Source organism: Perca fluviatilis, chromosome 6 (assembly GCF_010015445.1).
Source record: "Perca fluviatilis chromosome 6, GENO_Pfluv_1.0, whole genome shotgun sequence".
Lineage (NCBI taxonomy): Eukaryota > Metazoa > Chordata > Actinopteri > Perciformes > Percidae > Perca > Perca fluviatilis.
Genome location: NC_053117.1, coordinates 3353469 through 3375634, shown reverse-complemented (window position 1 = coordinate 3375634; position 22166 = coordinate 3353469). Strand labels below are relative to the sequence as shown.

At 43.2% G+C, this 22166-nt stretch overlaps 2 protein-coding genes across 7 annotated transcripts in view; one reads left to right on the top strand and one right to left on the bottom strand.

Moving 5' to 3' along the window:
* Positions 1-4134: 4134 nt before the first annotated feature.
* hmgcra (3-hydroxy-3-methylglutaryl-CoA reductase a) lies at positions 4135-17492 on the bottom strand. The gene is made up of 20 exons (XM_039804454.1): positions 17310-17492; positions 14018-14194; positions 13373-13484; positions 13164-13251; positions 12995-13079; positions 12798-12903; positions 11909-12015; positions 11699-11818; positions 11454-11614; positions 10683-10936; positions 10436-10602; positions 9641-9835; positions 8546-8704; positions 8199-8356; positions 7980-8085; positions 7661-7831; positions 6363-6503; positions 6050-6208; positions 5671-5825; positions 4135-5136 (listed from the first exon to the last, which is right to left on the bottom strand). Exons 2-20 carry the CDS (start codon positions 14180-14182, stop codon positions 5082-5084), a joined length of 2664 nt encoding a protein of 887 aa, XP_039660388.1. The 5' UTR covers positions 14183-14194; positions 17310-17492; the 3' UTR covers positions 4135-5081.
* A 3195-nt stretch (positions 17493-20687) lies between these two features.
* Positions 20688-22166, top strand: part of LOC120561346 (ankyrin repeat domain-containing protein 31-like) — a 39132-nt gene continuing 37653 nt past the window's right edge. For 4 of the 6 annotated variants that reach the window (XM_039804427.1, XM_039804426.1, XM_039804425.1 and 1 more), the window contains exon 1: positions 20791-21253. The gene's annotated coding sequence lies outside the window, so the exon portion shown is untranslated. Of the gene's footprint in view, positions 20734-20790; positions 21254-21312; positions 21372-22166 lie in introns of those variants that run through there. The other 2 variants (XM_039804424.1, XM_039804423.1) reach the window with 2 other exon arrangements.

Here is a 22166-nt window from a genome sequence, read left to right as displayed (position 1 = left end):
ACAAAATAAATAAACAAAACAAAATAACGTCATAATAAATCAAAATAAATACATAACTACATGATATCTTCCCAATCATAATAATTTGTCTGTATACTGAAATATATTCTGATACTGAAACAATACGCAATAACACTCATTTCTTGAGGTCTTTTGTAGAATATCCATAAGATCACACTATACTTCTATCTCTGTGAGGTTTTTAATCTCATTTTTCTTTCTTCCTTATGTTTTTGACAATGTAGTATAACATGCTCTATTGTTTCTTCTTGCCCGCAGTGATCACATCGGCCTGTATTCTGCTGACCCAGTTTAAACAGTGTGTTGTTCAGTCCAGCATGTCTTTTATCATCGTCTCGTCTCTCCTGCTCCTTCCTGCGCTCCTCATGTCTGTAAAACCTTCGTCCTTTCCTCTCTTCCTCCTCCTATTGCTTTTCCCACTTTTCCTTTAATCTCTTCCTTTAATAATGCTCTTAGCTTCTGTGTTGCTGACACTAACTGTCTTATCTGCACTTTCATTTCCTTTGATACTATGACTGTATGACTGTAAGACCCCAACAATTCTGTCATTGAAAATAAATAAAATGCACTCATATTTCATATTGAATCGAATTATACTTTAATATTAAATCCAACATCCCAGTGGTCACCTGCTTCTATGAAGTATGTCCAATCCCCCCTGACCCATTTATTTGAGAAAGATAATTCTGTAGAAAACAGCATGAGGGAGTAGAAGGTGCAAACAGACAGTGAGGCGTTCAGGCTCTGCTGCAGAACTAATCTTGGTATTGATTAACCTCTTAAAGGGGTGATAGAATGCAAAACCGATTTTACCTTGTCATAGTTGAATAATGACAGTTTAGTGGGTAACTAGGACATACATAGAACCTCTAAATCCCATTGACACCTCTTTCCTCTGCAAATCTCACAATTTGAAACTGCCTCTGAAAACCATTGACATATATATATAAAAAAAAAAAGAAAACGGGCAAATCTCAAGGAGCTGCCTAGTTGACGTCAACTCGGCGGCTCCTCCTCATTTGGCTCTAGTCTCTCTCTTAATGGACTACCAAACACCGCTGCCTGGACAGAGCTCCAGGGCCTGCATTTCCCCTCTTCCTGCTAAATGGCCCGTGTGTGTGAGTGAGAGCGCGGTCAGCGAGCTTGTTACGCCAGCAATCTCTTACCACAGGTTCCAGTTAAACTTATAATGTGTGTAATTATAATGTGTTGAGTTATTTAAACAAACGATCGGTGAAATAAACGCTTCTTGTCCGCGAGTCTCATTGATAGAGCCTGCGGCTGGATGGAGCTAGCTCTATCAATGAGAGCTAGCTAGCCTCCTCTTAGAATTCCTCTGAAATTTACAAAAATTTATAAAATTGAAATCGGACACCGTTGTTAGCTTTATAAGACCTTGGGGTAGAGGTTATATAAGCGGCGTGACAAAATTCAAACTGTAAATATACTCGAATTACACCGAAAATGAAGCTAATCTGCCACAATCTGTACACATAGGATTGAAGGGACAGTCGCAGCTAACGAAACCCCTAGCTAGTGTTCACACAAATTCATTAAATTGAAATCTGACACCATTGTTAGCTTTGTAAGACCTTGGGATAGCTGTGATATGACGAAATTCAAACTGTAAATATAGCTACTATAGTTATGCCGAAAGTGTAGCTAGCTAGCAGCGATCTTTTCCCATTGTATTGAATGGGACATATAGCTAGCTGCTCCTCCTAACAAGACCCCTCAGTTCATAAAAATACCTTAAAATCAAATCGGACACAACGGTTAGCTTTGTAAGACCCTTGGGGTAGCTGTGATATAAGTGCCGTGACGAAATTCAAACTGTACACAACAACAGTTTTCAGATGACACACAATAATACAGCAGTATATGATACTGTCAGACCGAGTGGAATAACATCATTCTGGACAACCTTACAGCTACTTCAGAGGACATAAATGGCTGGGTGCTTTATACACAATGATGTGCAAGGATACATTTACATCCAGCCCAAAATACAACATCATCAGGTGTAGTCCCGTGAAGGCTACTGTTAAAGCGAGCAATTCAACTTCTATAGAATAACAGTGGCACCATCATATGTTTCAGCAAGTCATGGGAGTGTCCAGTGTTGTGCAGTGACGGGACAGCCAGCCTGGACACAGGGCTGTCTGCAGGGTGCTGCCTTCAGCCCCGGACAGCAGAGTGTGCACACAGTGTGCATGTGGAACCAGCTCACTGAGCGGCTCAGGGCTGCTTTAATTAACACTGCTCATGGTACTGTGAGCTGAATACTGAGCGCTGTTCACTGCTCTGTTTCACTTTTCCATCATGCTCCTCAGAAAATGCATTCTAAATAGTGTTGTTTTTATGATCCAGGACATGCTGTGTGAGAACACCATGTGCTGTAACAAAACTTCATTCAAACCATTTCTTCATCGGGCCATTACTAAGATTTATATCAGTCTCCTAAAAGGGACAATTTCATGATGATTCAGCAGAATATCTGAACAGCCAAAAAACAGCCTGAAGGGATGTTGTTGCTCTGTGCAGTGACTGGGCCGCCTGATTAACTGCACACCAGTGGGGAGAATACCTGAGCATGCCCAATACGTTTCAAGACACTTTATTGTCATTGTATGAACACAACAAAATTACATTGTTGGCAATCAGTGTAGCAGCAGTAAATAAATAAATAAAAAGATTAAAAAACACAAAAAAGATTTTAAACACATAAAAAAGGCATTGTATATAGTACTCACGTGAGCCTTTGCAGTTTTTTTTAAAGTGTGATCGTGTTTTCATAATAAGTAACAGCAGAGTTTAATGTCTTTATGTTTGTATTAAAGCATAGGTGAGATATACTGTTCACTCTTGTACTTTCCGCACCTCCTTAATTACAGTAATCCATGCAGTACTACATACATGTATTTAATTTACAGTAAGTCATGCAGTATGAAATACATGTATTCATGCTATGTGCCTATTTGTGTCCCATACGTGTTGAACAGAGATGTGAAGCCCTGCCTGTTCTCTTTCTGCAGAGCAGCTCACTCCACTTTATTCATAAACCGTCCTACCAGGGGTTAGCCAATCAGTCTGCTCCCAGCTGGTGAGATGTGTTGGGCCCTCATGTGATTGGCTGGCAGCTTCTCTGGTGACAGATCAGTGGAGGATCTCGGACTCTGCTGATGAGATCATTGGACAGGATGTGGGGAAAAGGGGAGAAAACTAAAGCCCTGTAATCTCATTAGAAGTGAAACTTTCACTAACCTACAGCTGTCATTCATTGATTAGATTGATCTGTGCTAAAGCTGGACTCCTGGGCTAAACCGAGCCAAACCAGGCCACTGGAGATCTCAGAGCAGGGCACCTGCTGGATTCAAACACCCATGTTTAAGATCTAAAGAATGTTGGAGTCTATTTACTACTAATATATGTAACATTTGACAGATTCTGCTGACTGATTTTCAAAACCGCTTTGTTGCATAAAGTTTCCACTCTTCCAGCCATTAGTTCCAGGAAGTGCAGACTGATTTAAAAAGTCAGAACCACACAATGATAATTTAAGTCTGACAGATAGATTGTTGTAACTTACTTTTACAACACTCATTTTCTCATTAACTACCAATTTAAAAGGAAATGTTTATAATGTTTAATAAATGGGAACAAGAAGAAAGTCCAGAGGATGAACTGTCGAGCAGAGCCAGATTAAGTGTCCCACTCTCTCAATAGTTAGTAATTAGTCATTAGTTTGTGTTAATTTGATTTGTGCAAAAATATATTGTTGATGGTTTTTCTTTTTAGGAATTCTTTCCCTTTTTATTAATTTAGAAATGCATTTATTTAGGGACATAGTTGGGAATGCAATAATTAATCAGTAATGCACCATGTTAGCACAACATAAACTGATATAATACATTGTTTTTGAATTGAAAATGATGATGATGGGAAACAAAGCCATGCCACATGAAGCTGTTATGCAGTCATCCCAGATTAGAGACTGCTGCTGCAATCAACCGTAGCTCCTCAGTGGTGCCTTCACTGTCACGTTATTTTACATTCCTTATTCCAGCTTAAGTGCAATTCATGACAAAGCATCAATAATAACAGGACAATGTGTCATTGTTAAGTCCTTTTTGATTTATTACAAAATATATCCAAAATATTTGCCATTCATTGGTACAACAGGAAGCCTCGCTATAACTGAATTCATTGAAGCCGCAGCACATCTGCAGCACATCACAAGATGATGCACGGTGCATCATCACACTGACATCACTTTGCTGATGGGTTACAGTACCTGCACACACACACACACACACACACATACGTCTGTGAAGCAGTGCAGAGGGGAGTTGCTTCAGTTTCTTTATGGTAATTATAGAGTTCAATCCCAACATGAAGCATTATTAATTTATCTTTCCATCTCTTTCTTCTTCACTCATGATTTTGTCCTCCTCACCTGTTCAGTACTGAGATGAACTGCCTGTAAGTAAGGCTTGCAGTCTTGGCTTTAAAGCGCCACTAGGATCCAGATAATTAATCATTCATACATTCATTCCTGAATCTGTCTGTCTGCAGAGGTGGAACCAGGACTTGAGTCTGCTTGGCAGTACTGCTGAACTGTGTCCTTGTTAGCTTCAGAGAAAGCGCCCTGATGAAGAATGGTGCAGAATCTGGAGTAGTTGCTGCAGCAACACACATTCAACAATCCCAGATATTCATTGTGCCTGTGTTCACAACGCTCCATTTGGCAACAGGACAGCAGAAATACTGTATGTCATTAGAACCCAAACTGTCTGTTTCCCAAAAACCTGACAGCATTCTTAAAAAGGGAAATAAAAGAAGTCAGTGATGAAGTGCTCCGAGCCAGCCCCATAAAACACACACAGATACAGAAAATGAATATACTGATTAGCTTTTCATATCCAGCAGCGAGATTGGTCAAAAGACAGCAGTGTCTGTTTGAAAGCACTTGGAAGACATCGGAGCTCTGCTTTCTTCGTGAATGATTAGTCCCTTTTCATATAGTCCATACAGTATGTTCCTGGGTCCAGTAACTGGGCTCAGGAGGCTTTCTTGGTGCACGTTCCTGGAGTCTCCTGGAGGTTCACCTTGGATCTGCAGACACGACACATGGATCACTTTCCAGCATGCTGTACGTAAAATACACACTGCTGATACATTGTGTATCAATGGCAAATGAGCTAACGCTGTAAATGGCATAATGAATGTATGTGTCTATATATATATATATTAAATATATATAAAGTTTTCCAGGGATCAAGAACAGTCCTCACAGCTCCAGCATACTAAGGAAGCCAATAGCATAGCTGAATGAGGCTTTAGCCCACGTTAGTTTGTATTATTGGGCAGGTTCAGACCCTCCTGCAGAGCACACTGCCAGGATCTGAGCCATAAATGAATGCATCTGGATCACAAGTATTATAGGGTCACTTAGTTTAAGTATGGCTGTCTCCAGTGTTGTAGTCAATACCACCTAAACCAAGACCAAGTCATCACCAAAACTAGACCGGTGCCAGACAACCAGAACTTCTTCTTCTGTCTCCGAGATACACTTTCTTGGGAGCGTGTGTTAAAGCCATAGTGTGTAGTTTCTGTCTCCCCCATGAGGAAAAGGTCCCTTGCTCTCACCTGTTGTGTGTCATGTGACTCTTGACCAGGTGTCCTGCAGACAGAGCAGCCATCAGTGAGAGCTCCCCAGCCAGCACGGTGGCACACACCACCCGGGCCAGCTGCCGGGCGTTCTCCCCTGGACAGTCCTGACTGGCTCCCTGCACGCCCAGCATCTACACACACACACACACACACACACACACACACACACACACGCGCACACACACGCGACACACACACACACACACACACACACACACACACACACACAGATAACAGATAACATTAATTACATTAATTCCAACAGGATTTATTTTTCATTTGCATGTGTGTGTGTGTGTGTGTGTGTGTGTGTGTGTGTGTGTGTGTGTGTGTGTGTGTGTGTGTGTGTGTGTACCTGGAGGCAAGCTTGCTGGGGGGGCAGGCTGGTGCCCCCTCCCACAGTGCCCAGCTCTATGGAGGGCATGGTGCAGCTGATGTACAGGTCCTCCCCTGTGGGTCCGGATGCCTCCATCAGGGTGATGCAGTTACTGCTGCCCACTGACTGGGCGGGGTCCTGGAGGACACACACACACACACACACACACACACACACACACACACACCACACACACACACACACACACACACACACAGCCACATACGTTAAGACAGGAAACACAGGAATACATGGGACTAAACAGATGCACAGTATTTTCCTCCTACTCTACCTGTCCACAGGCTATGTAGATGGCCGCCACCAGGTTGGCAGCGTGAGCGTTGAATCCCCCGATGCTCCCCGCCATGGCCGAGCCCACCAGGTTCTTACTGATGTTCACCTCCACCAGGGCTCCTGTCGTCGTTTTCAAAACCTGCAGCACAGCGACACTTTGCTGTTACACAGTCAATATGAGATAGGATGATTCTAATGAATACATACAAAAGGAACTCATTCATACACATAAAACTCAAATATTTATCTATTCAATTTCAATGTACAGAAGCAGATCAAGATATGGAATCTAGTTTTACCATTCATCATTTCATTCTGTGTGCTTTTGTGATGTTGTTTTGTAATGTTGACACTGATCAAAGTACTGAAGTACATTTTCCCTGTTTGTTTGTTTTCAATTGCTCACACAATACAAACGGAGAACTGCCCATGAAACATATTTTAAATGAAAGGATAAATAAAAAAAGCCAAGTTGGTCTCAAAACAACCCTCACATGCCCGTATGAACGTGGAGTCATACTGACCTTTAAAAGATCCCTTCCTAACATGTCTACAGTGGAAGTGAATACAGCTACAGTCCTCGTTCTGTGTGAATATATTTATCTGTTAGTTAATAAAGCTTCAGCAGTCAAGTGGCTATCTTCCAAAGTCTTTTTAGGACACAAGTTTCCTTGCTGAGCTGCAGCGTGGGGACAGTAACACAAAGAAGGAATGTACTAAAACCACCGTAGGAGAATGCTGTGTATGTCGTACACCCTAAACAAAGCTTTTTTAATCTTTAATAAGAGTATAAAGTTTTTACCCTACCTGCTGAATCCTGTTTCCTGTTAGCTACTGCAGGGAACCAGCACCCACTGTTGCATTCACTGAAACTATGTTCAAGGGTTTTGAAGGGCTAACAGCAGCATCCTTTCTTAATAGTGAAAGAATGTGCAGCAATCCAAGCCAGCAGCTGCATCTTTATTAAAGGCTGTCCATTTATAACCTCTTTTTATTAGTGTCCCTTTGGGCCTTCTCAGTGACACTTTTAGAAATCACTTTTCACGGTTCACTATTAAGCGATGACATTGTTCCTAATCCATCTGTTGGTTGTGTGCTGCTAAGATAGTTCATGCCTTGTTTATTGTGTTTTATGTTGTTGTTGTTGTTTTTTGTACCACCAACTGCACATCAACTGCACCTTGAGGGAAAATAAAGAACTCTGAACATCTCCTATACCACGGAGTTCTGTTCCATTTTTGGCCACTGGTTTAAAGTAAAGCCAGTTAAGACCTTACAGAGTTTGGCTCCTCCTACCTCTCGGACCACTTTAGCGGGGATGGTGGCCTCACAGACGGCAGACTTGCCCCTGCCTTCAATCCAGTTGATGGCGGCCGGTTTCTTGTCGGTGCAGTAGTTCCCGCTGACAGCCAGCACCTGCAGCTCTGGGAAGTGCTGCTGCAGTTTGCTCAGAGCTTGCTCCGTGCCCTGCAGGCACAATAAGGAGGCTTCAAACAAGGCCAAGGACATCACACATACACATACACACACACACACACACACACACACACACACACACACACACACACACACACACACACACACACACACACACACAGCCATTATAGTTAGTTACCTTAGAGATCATATTCATCCCCATGGCATCTCCAGTCTTGGAATGGAAGCGGATGTAGAGGTTTCTCCCAGCCAGACCAACCAGCAGCTTCTGGAGCCGAGCAAACCTGCCAACAGCAAACCACAGACTCTTTCACTCTGAACAACACGCTGACACACAACGGACACTGAGCCCACACTCAGAATTCTGGTCCTGTCCATGTCCGGGTTCATTTTTTACCTGCTGGTGCTGTCAAAGGCCTCTTTGACGTCCTGGAAGCCGTCCGTGCTCTCCAGCCAGGCCTTGACCTCCGCAGCCTGGCAGGCAGAGGGCAGCCTCACCACGGGTCCTCGAGTCATGCTGTCAGCCAGGATACGACAGCTAGCCCCGCCTCCCAGCTGCAGCAACACAAGTCACACACAGGATGTTGGAAATAAGACCGCATTGAAGATTTGGAGAAATCTGTACTGATACTGCTCCACAACAATGATTGTGCAGCCTCGTCTGCAGCTCAGCGGCAATTAGCAATACTGCATGCATAATATTTGGTACCCTGCGGTACTTTGATCAATATATGTGACACTCACAGCGATTGCTCGACAGCCGCGGTTGGTGCTGGCAACCAAGCAGCCCTCCGTGGTTGCCATAGGAACCTGGAACTGCTTCCCATCCAGATGCAGCGGTCCGGCCACGCCTACTGGTACGGGCACGTAGCCAATCACATTCTCACAGCAGGTGCCCATAACCTGGAAACCAGAGACAGCAGAAACGTTGACCAGCTTGTGAAACAACTGGGCTGAATGATACAGGAAGATCATCTAATTCCATTTATATTTCAATATTTTGGTATTGTGATTCCTTATCTTCTGTATTATTCACTATCCTCAAGCAATACAACACAACCTGTGATACAGTCAACATATGAACTGCTCTTTCATGTAGAAAGATGAAATGAGATGAACAATGTATTTTATTTAGCTATTGAATTTTAAAACAGTAAAACTTCTAAACATGTAATAAAATCATCATGACTGAACTTTTTAATAAAATCTGAAAGCATTGCAGAACAGCCCAGTGAGAACAATAATATATGAAAAATAAATATAAATCTTACTGATCTCCAGTCAGTGACAGAATTGTAACCAATCACACAAACTAGCATGCACACTGACTCTGCCGCTCTGCCATATAAAGCCTCGTTGTTAGAGTGAGGGTGGAGACGTTACGCTGAGAACCAGACCTGAGAACTTCGCCGATCCTGAGGAGCTGCAGCACTTCACCAAAGTGAAAGCCACACTGCTTTACTGCTAATGTCTTCTCTGCACTGATCCTCTGTGTCTCCACCACACACCCACCACACAGCACCAAGCTATTCCCCAAAGGAGCTACGCTACTCTTCAACAATGTCAGATGTTAACATGTGGATGGCACATAAACCGGGCCGTGGCCTTTTTCACACAGTAGTACTGCGAGCATCAAAGCTTGCACGTCACATTTACACAACTCGTTTTCTTCAATCTACTGACTATTTGCATATTTAACGTTAAGCATAGGGCAGCGTAGCCAGGTGTTTCTGACCCCCAGATTGTGTAGCATTAAACAAGAAAAATTGTGTTCTATTACATTGCAATGTCGGTTTGAATGTGAATAATGGTTCTGTGTGTGTGTGTGTGTTTCTTCACCTTGGAGTAGTCGTAGTCGGTGTACGGCAGGGAGGAAAGCGCCGAGGGAGAGGGAAGTTTGGCAGATATCACCTGTCTGCGTATGGCCACTCCTCTCTCAGGTCTCTCCATCACGGCCTCCAGTTTGTACGCAGGGATGTGTTTGGAGCTGACCAGCAGCATCACCTCAGCATCACTCAGGAAACGAGCCCCCAGCTGCAGGAGACACAATCACGCAGGGACTTACTCTCCACAGTGCAGTCAGGTCGGACCACTGCTCAGTCACACATCTTAAAAAGTCACTTAAGATTTGAAGAAACAAAAAAACTATTTACATTACGTCATAAATGATGATTTATACTATATTCATTACAGATTATAACAATATGTTTGCAGCTTTTTGCTGGGGGAGCCAGTGATGATTGTTGCTACAGGGATCTGGACTCACTGCAGGCTGGCTGAAATATTGTCACATGTATTCCTTTGCAGTGCAGCGTGGGAGCAATGTGTCCTGTCTAAGAAAGCACTGAACTGGGTAGAAGGTAGGCCACACAGAGCCAGTGGAATCACTTCTTTTCTGCTGGCGTCATGCTCTAATCGCTTCAGCCTCAAAGAGAGAGTGGAGTGACTAAGCTCATTACTACGTAGTTAAATCTCACAACCACCTCAGACCCTGCAGTCTTATTGGTGGGATACGGCTCTACGGATGAAACAGACACCTCAGGGGGGGGGGGTGAAGTGACGTAACCAATCAGCCACCTGAGAGGAGGTTATCCCAGGGATCAGCTGTGAAAGGCTTTATGTGAAATGTCTCACCTCGGGGTTGTTGAGGATGGCCACACATTGGTCCAGGTCTCTGGGCTCTGCGGTGGGGCTTGGCTGCTCGTTCTCCGACTTGAGCCGCTCCTCCTCCTCCCCCACTACAAAGAAGCTCTTTGGCTGGGGCTCAGCCGCCGGGGCAGACAGGGGCCGTATCACCTCATCTGGGGAAACAGGGCAGAGTTGGGTACCACGGCGCTGCACGAGTTGCTCCACTGCCGAGCATCACTGGGCACACACTCACCTCTCTGCGCCTTGTTGGCAGGAGCCGGGGCGGCCACGCTCAAGGGGAGGGCCGGGAGTCGGGGGCAGCCCGGCTCCTTCCTGCAGCAGGTGTCAGCGGGCCGTCGGGGGGGCAGGGCTGGGGCAGACATAGTGATGGGGTTCTTCAGTGACAGCGTAGACTCCATCTCAACCTGCTCAAAGAAGATGTACTTGATAGCCAGCAGCAGCGCCAAGGCCAGACAGATCACCTGCTCGATGTCCATGGTGATCATCCTGCAGGGAGGAGGCACAAACACACCTTTTAGTATGGATTCCAGAAGACTGGCCTGGGCTGCCAATTGTTTAGTTGTATCTTCAATACACACTGTGATGTTCTCTTTAACCTTAGCTAATAATTCTAACATCCTCATAACACACATTTTCTATTGTGAAGTGATTTGACAGTGTCAGAGCAAAAATCCTAGAGGATTAAGTGAGTAGGCCTATGTGTAACATCATTTCCTATCTGGAAATTCTTAAGATAATGAAGTCGCATCAAGATATCATGAAATAGAGAAGGTAAATAAATCCCTATCCTTGGTATGTCGATAAAGTGTTGCTAGTAGTGTTTGACCTCTTCTTACATCATATCCTGACATACAGCCTCCACCGTTCATGAGCTATATTGCGACTTGTGGATGCATCAAATTCATTTCTGAGGACATGAACAACTTATGTCCTGAATGAGTGCAGGAGAGGCAGTGTAGCCGTCACACACATGAGTTAAAAGCAAGCGAATCACCAGCCTCACCTGCTGAGGTAGAACTGCCAAAGCGTTTTTTCTGGCTCAATCCTCCTGGGTGACAGGTGGTCCAGCTCCATGCCGACCTGTGGGATGCCCACTGTGCTGTTGATGGACAAGGGCTCGGCGATCCAGCGGCTGTGGGCGTGGACCATCACCAGGCCCAGAGACTGCACACAGAGCACGGGTTAGAAATCACACGTCACACATGTTCAAATGAAACAAAGAAAGGCAGAAAGCAAGAAAGGAGTTACCATGATCATTTTTACTCTCTGGGTTACAGGGTTGGGTTTGTTGTCCTCCTCCTCCTCCATCACTCTGGAGAAGTGGCTCAGCTGCCAGATAGGATGGCCCTCCTGACTCTCACGGGACAGCTGCACGAGCCAACACACAACACCGTTAGCCAGACTCACACTAACACACACACACACACACACACACACACTGAAGCACTGCAGCCTTACCTCCAGCACCAGGGAGACACACGCAGGGAAAAAAGTCATGAACACAAAGTAGTTGGCCAAGACAGACATGCAGCCAAAGCAGCACATGATTTCCAACTGCCGCACACCTGAAAGATACAAGACAGACGCTTAGGCTTTATCACCAGGATCACCAAGTCAGAGAGCCACTGTCACTATCTGCTGCAACAGTGCTGCTCTTCGTCCATTTCCTCTTGGTCAGCTAAAAGCAAAATAGGCCATGATTTGCTAAGGCGTCTGCTTGGATAGAAGAACCGTCTTGACAGATATGGTCAGATAATCTGTTTGGTGTCAGCAGGGTAAAGGCTAGAGCAATACATTTGTTTGTACGTTACATGAGGCAAAAGTGTAGCTGTTCCAAACAGCCACACTCCAAGGTGGGTTGCAAAGTCTGCAAAGGGCGAGACAGGATGAACGATCAACAAACAGTAAAAAAATAAAACAAGAATCATTTACTGTTAACTTTCTTACCCAATCGCTGTGTGTAGTAATGTTTTCATAAACAGCCCCCCCCAATTCCAGTGTTGGAAAAGTGTATGTGTGTGTGTGTGTGTGTGTGTGTGTGTGTGTGTGTGTGTGTGTGTGTGTGTGTGTGTGTGTGTGTGTGTGCGTGTGTGCGTGCGTTTGAAGCGTACTGTCGCCTTAAAGCTCTGTTCTGTCTCCTCCAACTCCATGATCACTTCTTTTTGCTTTAATATACAGAGCTCAACACCAGAGTTGTAAGTCCCACGTTTGTGACAGCAGCAGTCCTAACGATGGTTACACGTTCTTAAAGAGTAGCAGTATAAAGCCTGTTTCATTTCTGTGATCACACCCGACAGTGATGTCATGGTGTAATGACACGTGGAAAACGCCAAATGGCAGCGAGTACCTGACATGGTTCCCACTCCGATCACTAGGCACTCCACCAGGGCGTCCAGCGTGAAGGTAGGTCCCAGTACTGCCATGCCACGAGCAATGTTGTCCCTCACTTCATCCTGAAAACATTACAGCACAATATACCAGTCAGGGCTACTGTTGAATGTCATGTAGAGTGCTGCAATATGATGACGGAATATGTCTTCACACCTGAGAACTGGAGCTTAAGGCGAACTTGGCGAGAGTGCACGCTTTGGAGAGGTCGATGAGAAGCAGGAAGAAAGGCAGAGCCTCACTGGAGGACAGAACAGAACAATCAACTGAGAGTCTTTAACAGAGATTCTGGTAAGAAAGGACAGAATGCAGAGTGTGTCCTTACTTGAGGCCCGTGAGCTCTTTATCAAGGAAGTGAATGACCACTGTGCTGAATACGAAGCTGGAGAATATGGTGAAAAGGCCAGCAATGCCTGCAAGAGAGTAGACGAGCTGCATTTTAGATTTATGTAGCTGGTTCACAGCTCCACAGCTACAGAATCTTAGTATCTTTTGACATCTTCTAAACATCTTATGTGCCCATGTATAACTTACCTAAAATATATTTGGACCCCAGTTGTCTCAAGTTCTGGAACTGGAAGTAAATATAGACGATGGCGATGCAGCGTGTGATGGTCAGGATGATGATATCACTGCTCAGAATTTGCTGTAAAAAGAGAGGGAAATCAAAGTCACAGATATTCATTAGAAATGTATGGTTCAGTAAGGGACAACCCTCAATGGAGGACTTAGGAATAGTTGGACATTTTGGGAAGTATCCTTCCTCACTTCTCCACCTACCAGCACCTCTAAAGCTCAATGATTAACCTGTTAACTCGGGAGCAGTAACTTCCTGGAGTCGGGTCGTCCCGGTGAGGTTGCCAGTAAGTGATAAGGTGCCAGATGAGAGCGGAACGACTGTACCAAGTTTCATGGCGATCCGTCCAGTAGCTGTTATTTCAGTCTGGCCTGGAGCAGTGGTGTGGCTGGCTGACTGACTAACTGACTGACTTTCCTCCCTAGAGTTTGCTCCACTGCAGATAAAAATGCTTTATGTTTTTTTTAGGATTTATAGCTATTGGTCACGGTAATGCATATTCAGTTTTAATGGAGATAAGGGCACTACGTCAGAGCTGTGAGGTGATATAACCTGAATTGAAAGTGGAAGGAGAGGAAAGACCGATCGTCTCATTCACTCACCTCCTCTGTTTTGGGGCAGTCAAAGTTCCAGCCACAGATCTGGTCGTTGCCGGTGAACATGTTCATGGACAACATACAGATGGTGAGGGTGACTGTGCCAACGATCACCTCCCAGGGGTGGGAGGCCACCAGGAGGCCGTGCATACGGAACAGACGGGTCAGCATGGTGCAGCAGAGCTACAAAAGAGACATGTCAGCTGAAAGGGACTACATCTTTACATTACAAGTATTCCCAACAGGGCATGTCAGTGATCAGGGAACACAACCAGAATGGAAATCATCAAAAATCTAAAAAGCATCTTAGATTAGGAGAAAAAAATTCCACACACTTGCATTCTGATACATTTTAATAAACCAATTTATGGTGGAAACATCTTTTATATGAAGGAAAACACAAATTTCAGGAGGCAGGTGACAACTAAAAAATAAAACATAGCCTAACTAAAAAATATAATGGACTACAATGCAGTAAGGGGGCTTTCCCATCATGCACCTGGGCCGGAGAACACCCCAACGTCCAGTTCATTTATTTAAAGTGAAAACTGCGTACTGTATGGGCACAGTTGGTCGATCAGTACAGTACTACTAGTACAGTTCAGGTGTAGGCCTACTCCCGTAGGCCTACGGTTCGCATCAGGTGTGAAAACCAGCTGTACCATAACACAGAAGTTAATTGCTATTTAACGCGACTACAAGGAGTTTTTACACCGGTTATGGAACAATCTCAATTTAATATTGACACCACTATATCAGACAGCAGCGCAGCCCGCTGTGGACTGATCTAGCTTCGCTGCCACCTTCAAGCTGCAGTCGGAGCTTGAGCCTGAGGATGACAGCTCCGCGCCCGACAGCACCTCACTGCGCCGCCGGGAGAGTCCGCTACAGCCTGCTCAGGACGGTAAAACTGAGATCCCAGTAGGCTAGTTTCACAGCGTTCGGGTCCAGTCAAAACAATGCAGCTTAGCTGGCTTATCAGCGCCAGCCGCATGTGTAAAATCTAGGCCTAGCTGCTGTTGATGAGAGGGGAGTTGGCCGCTGGAAGTCAAAGACGCTTTGGAGTAGTGATGGGTCGTTCGCTCTTGTAGGTGAACGACGGGAGCTGGCTCGCATATCCGAAGAGCCGACTCTATTTTAAAAAATATAGCCTATAGAAATTAAATCATTATGTAATAATGAAATAATGAGAGAATTTTATTTTATTTAAAATAATTGACTAATTCAAAGAACAAAAAAATAATGATATAGGCACACATTAGTTTCGACTGTCTGATCAGCCTCACATTCTGTTCCTGTCAATCATACACAAGGTGTCAACCAATTATACGGCATGAGGGAGGGGCCAAGCCATCACACACACACACACACACACACACACACACACACACACACACACACACACACACACACACACACACACACACACACACACACACACACACACACACACACACACTGTCAAACTCTGAGGAGAGGACATAGGAGAGGAAAAACAGCTTTGAAAACAAAACAGAGAGAAAAAGAGGGACCAGTTTAATCCTTTCAGTTATTTATTTTTCTTTAATATGGGTTCTATTATGTTGTTCAGATTCAGATTGTATTTGTTTTGAATGTTGTTTCTATACATTAAAAAGTTGTAATTTAAATGCAAATGTTTAATAGTATTCTTTTTTCATAACAAATCAATGCATTTTTAAAGAAATTGTGAGACATTGTGAGTATGATTTCATTTAATAATTGAATTAGAAATGTTTTTCACACCTATCATAGTCAAAACATTAATTTTTTTAAAGAGCCGTTTGTGAGCCAAAAGAGCCGGCTCTTTTCAGTGAGCTGAGTCAAACGAGCCGGATCACGAAAAAGAGCCGGAATGCCCATCACTACTTTGGAGCTGATGGCTAAAACCTCTTTTAATAAATGATTATTAGGTCTGATCAAGCACAACTGAGTGCATTTTATAGGGGAGTGCAGGACATGAGGGGCTTCTTGGCTTGGGGCCCCCAGGCCCTAGGTTTGCCACTGCTCTTCAATTCCAACTTCATTTCAAACAGATGCAAGTTGTTGTGTGGTGGTCAAAAACCACTGAAACATTGCTGGGTCAGAATAGAAACATGCAAGGAAGAATATGTCACAAAGCCAAGACAGATTTCAAACTCAATGTCAAAGAATAATAAAAGAGAAGAAATCTGTAACACTTTCTATGACCCATATATAACGCATTATAAATATACACTATAATGCATTATAATCTGCTTATAGCACTGTATAACTATAGTTATAAGCAATCATACATGTTCATAATGTTTTACAACGAGAGGTAAAGTAGAAATAGTTTCAGGTATTAGATTTGAGTCTTCAGATTGAGGTTTTTGGGGAAACATTACTTGAGTGAAATGTCCATCATTCAGTTGTTCATCATCAAAACGTTGTTTCAAATTGGAGTACTCAATTTCTATTATAACACGTCAAACAAATAAAAATGTTTTGTAATGTGTCATGATTATGAATATATTTATGAGTGCTTATAACTATAGTTATACGGTGCTATAAGCAGATTATAATGAATCATTAGTATGTTTACAATGTGATAACGACATGGGCTCGTAGAAAGTCTAAAAATCTAATCTCTAATTATGTAAACCAATTTGAAAAATAATTGTAGGCTAGAAACAAGGCGGTTTAGAAAAATTTAAAATTCCAATCATAAATTTCATGAAGAAGAAGAACAATGACAGAAGTTCCTAACTGGACGGTCTGGACCGTGAATGCTACCTTAAATACCAATAGTTTATTTAATAAATTAGATACTTTATAAAGCATTTTTAGCTGCATAAATTAAGTCTAGTAATAGATTACACATGCCCACGAAAAGTATTTTGGTGACTCACTTCGCATATAGGCAAATATTAATTCATCACCCATACAGCCATTCATTAGCTACTCCAGGGTAAACAGTCCACCGTTGACTTAAGGCCTGTATGATATTTCAGGGGGAATAGAAACAACAAAAGGCTATATGCTATTTCGTTGACTGATATCTTTTACTTGAGTCCCTGTCCTAATAGCAGGCTACAGTGCGCGGCGGAGGCTGGAGCGGGCCGCAGCCATTCTTTAGATGATGTCCGCTGGATGCTCTCAGCGGAGCGGCTTTGTTGCGGTTTTTGTCCCAGACAGGCTGGTCTACTTTTGACGAGAGTCCTAGGCTGGATTCAGCCGTCAGTCTTTCCTATAGGCCTTTTTATTTGCAACATAACTGTAGCTAACTGATAACTGAAGAGATATCCGACCGACTTACCTTTAGCGGGTTAGGGACTGGTGATGAGAGAGAGCCTCCCGGTGCGGAGCACAGACAGCCGGTCTACAGACACACTCAGAGAGAGGAGTATGGTGGTATTAGCCTCCCGGTGCGGAGCATGGACAGCCGGCTACACACACAGTCCGAGCGGCTCCCTACAGCTCACTAGTACCGATGGACCGATGGCACGCTACTATCATACGACACCTCAGCCAATCACGTCGGTCACCTGCCATGCAGGCGCATTATCCACGCCCCGTTTCCTAGGCGACAGCAGCAATGGGGCGTGGCCAGAGTGAGGACGCCAAATCTCGCCACCACACAAACTCAGAAGGTTGCACAGGGAGCCTATAGCCTGAGGGGGTGGGCTGGCTCCTGTTACTGTGCAAGTATCGGTTCCTATAGATGAGTCTAACAGTGGAGTGACAGTCTGACTCAGTTTAACTTTACATTATGTAATAATATAAACAATATGTTGTGTACAAAATCTTTGGATATGGATTATAGAGGGGTGGATGATAGTACAGGAACATGAGGTGTGTGGGTGTCTCTTTTTCTTCTCTTGTATGAATGGAAACCAGTTTAATGGGCTGGAAATTATATTTGATAAAGGAACTACTGGTATTTTAACAGGGTCCAATTTGAAATTTTAAAGTTGCTCCATGTCTACAGTGGTTAAAACATGTTGATATTTTAATGGTTCAGCCATCATAATAAAGGCCTATAATATTTCCTTCCTAGTTATTTTGGAGAATTGATTGCCTTCCCGTTGCTCCATTTCATGTTGGGATCATCTTATTGCGTTGCCCTATCTACCTTTATTTTTCAGAGTAAACTAGGCCTAAATATCTTTGAAATGTACAAGTAGGCAATACATTTTCATAAATAGTCCCATATGCACATTTTGACATTCCTGGTACAGTGCCGGTTCACATTTCAAGGCCAAACGGTAATTCAGGCTCAAGGCTGAACCAATTATTCAGTAACTAGCTGATTTCTAGAACTAGTAACATTTCTAGTAACTAGATGTATTGCCCTGGCCCTTTCCAAAGTCTGCACACATCACAGGATAGAACTGAAACAAATGGATGCACCCAAAAGAACATAAATTCTTGTTCATTTATTGCAAACATTCATACATTTTTGGTGAGCTGTTGTCATATACATATAGCCTGTATATCAATAGAAAGTTGAAAAGAAAAAAAATTACAATGTTCAGCTTACTTTTAGATGGATTTCCCATCACACTACTAATGTCTGACATCCACAAACTAAGCTTCTATGGCCAAATCTATACAGCCAAGCCCACTACCAAAATAAAAAGTAAACCTAACACATTTAAAGCTTAAATTACTTGTGTGTGTTTAGCAGTGCATGTGTACTGGGAGAGGCTCCACTCATACTGACTTTGCAATACATTGTCTACATCTACTGAAGGGAAACACTGGAGAGTTGACTCAATATGTGTCAGCATGAATGAGACGCAGTCAGCAGACTAGCAGATTCAATTCAGTTTCTTTGCTGCGTGTGGTTTTAACTGCAACGAGATAACAAAAACTCATTAACAGTTCATCAAAACTTGAACATAAATTGTGTGCATCAAGGAGAATCAAAAGAACATTTAAGTAAATCAACTTACAGGACACATACATCATATTTGGGGTGGAAAAGATTGAAGGCTGCATACATAACCTCTAATGGATTGAACCTGAAGGGGGCGATTCCTTTCCATGCAGGTGTTTGATTTTAACTTCCCTGCCTCAGGTGTGGTCAGGTCACCTCTGTTGGCCTTTATTGTAATATCTGGCGATATAGAAACATGTTTATGATGGATTCTGCTAAGAAATGACTGCAACGTTGTTTTAAAAGACCAAACCGTTTTATGTTCAGGCCTCAATGTCCTGATTTTAAGTGGGACAAGGTCCGGACCCTTGTCAGATGTAGGCAATGGTGCATCACTTGCCATTGGAAAATGTGTAAACGAAAGTTCCAAATCTTTTTTGGGAACCCATGAAGAACAATATTTGGATGCTAAGGTTCAATTTTTTTCACACACACACACACACACACACACACACACACACACACACACACACACACACACACACACACACACACACACACACACACACACACACACACACACACACACACACACAGTAGTCTACCAAAATCATAAACTTCTCAATAATCAGAACAATCACGAAAATGCAAAATGATTCTCAGCCTGCAGCAATATCTTCCATACTGTTTAAAACCATGGGAGGAGTTCTGGCCAGCTACTTGAACCTCACTGTGGCTAGACCTTGCAGAGGCTACGCTGTGCTGACTCTGCTTAACACAGTTACTAACCAGCTTATGCCTCCTGAAGAATATGCCAGGGTTCTATTCATGGATTTAGGCTTAGTTTGTAACTCAATGAAGACACATGTTCTCCTGAAAATGCTCATTGGTTGGTTAGTTCTGTGGACCAGAGACACCCACAGAGGGACTGTGTTAGGTGAGCATGGCAGCTCGATCACCGTAAACACAGGCTGCCCACCAGACACGAGCTCTGCGCTGTTCTCTCCCTTAACTAACACGGTTATGATCATTGAGCAACATTTTTTGCTTGTCTGCTTTTTATGCTTTATGTTGTTACTTCTCGTGTTTGGTGAGCCGAAGACGAAGGTCCACCCTTGTGGACAACAAAGATATATTCTATTCTAATCTAGTGTATTGAACAAGACTTAGGGCCTACTGTATCTGAGCTTAGCTACGCCCAAAACGATTGTGATTAGTTTAAATAAATGCCAATAAACCAGAGCACGTTTTTCTCCCATCCCAGAATGCTGGACTAGTCAGACCTTCTGGTAAAGCGAGAATAGCTGCTGACTAATGTTAGCTTGCTTGCTCGCTAACTGGTCAGCAATCACCACAAACAGAATCCAAGTAGCCCAATAATAAACATTACTAAAAGTAACTTGAATACAACTGTAATAGATTAACTCATCCGTGAATACCTTTTAAATGACAATAGTGGTTAACAATGAAGACAACAACTCCCATGATCCCACGCAATGTCATGATGTAGGTAATTTAATATTTCTCCCGATTTCTCCATAAGATCACGAATACATAATTTCCTTATGGATTTTGATTATCAGCCATAATGTCTAAACCATCTAAGGTAGACTGATTACGATCTGTGAGGTTGTGAAACGAAAGTTTCTGCTCCTGTAGAAGCTAGAAGTCCGTATGAAATCAACCTGGTTTTAAGATAAATGCGTTTTATTCGCGATTTTATGGAGAAATACTACGCTACCCACAACCCTAAGCGTAACAGCGACGAGGTGGACCAATCAGAGACGTCGCCCTACCCGCGACCCCGCCAACGGCTAGAGCGAGCTTCTACCATTGAAGTCTATGATAGCTTATGTACACGGTAGGCTATTGTACCTATTTTTTTTTTTTTGCCGTTTTCTTTTTTTAGCCGAATCAAATGTTTTATGGTCATGCTTCCTCACGTAGCTGGTTGGCTTGGTTCCAGACAAAAAAAATCTTTATATCAGAAATTTCTGAAACGTCAATGGAAAAACACTTTCGGAACCAGAGCCCTCCATTAGAGAACCCTACCGGCAGCAATTTAGCTACATACGCACAATGTTGTCATTTCTCGTTTCTCCCACGATAACGCAATACATCCATGCGATAACTAGCCATCTTTACCTCATGTTATTCAGTTTGTTAAGTAATTCAGAAAGCCTTTTTAGAAAGGATGCACCCACAGAGCATCACAGCAGAGTCAGAGAGCTGCCATCAGCGGACATCATGTAGGCCTGTGTAGGCAGGATAGATAATAACGGTAGATATGCGTTTGAACCATATTAGGTTTGAACTGTATTTTCGCGCCACAGCTTTGTCTGTCATTTGCGAAGAAGAGGAGGAGCCGGAGATTCACACAGGTAATATAATAACAAGACTGGAGTGTAATGTTAGAGACCGACTTTCTTTCTCGGTGTTCTTCAACATTAACATTAGCTTACCAGCATAAAACATATTTGTTACATCCAGCTAAAGAAGGTAATGTTAACGTTAAGGAAAACGCTAACGTTAGATAATTTACTGCCAAACACATTGTGACCTTAGACCTTATTTAGCTACAAATGTTTTGTCACATTTGGCAACTTTATGAGTTTATATATGGCACATATTTCGATAGGTAACTATCGTTAGCTGTTACACAAAGTAGCTGTAGTAAGAGATAATCTAATTTGTCAGACAGGTTCCCTGTCAGCCTGGGAGCTGTCACTCTATTTAGACATGGGTCACACAATATATTTAAGCAGAAGATAGATAAAGTTCGATCTAGTGATCGATCGAAGTGCCTAGAACATGTACATACAACAACATAAATACACAAGAACAGAAAACCTAGTGTGGTGTTAAGGGACAAAAGTTTATCCATCTCACTGTATCTGACTGAACAATGGAGGGGGTGTACTACATGGGGAGTGCCATATGGGCGTGGTAGGAGAGGACGTGGATGGATGTAAACGCCTAGATCAACATGTGTCTAGCCCAGTTATTGAGATCAGAGAGGCTGGGGGGTTAAGATCAATGCATTTGGAAGCAGTGTGTACGGGACAACTTGTTCTTGTTGGGGACAGACAGCATAGTGAGTAAACAGAGGGAGTAGTAGAGTATTATTTATTGATTTGTTTTTGTTAAGGTTTTGTCTGTGTGTCTTCCGTAGATAATCTGGTGCCAAATAATATGATGGATCATAGATATCAGTGTAACACCAGTTCATTGACTGGTGTGAAATTCACACATGGTCAAACCTACCACAAGCTTTAAAAACCCCAATTTGACAGA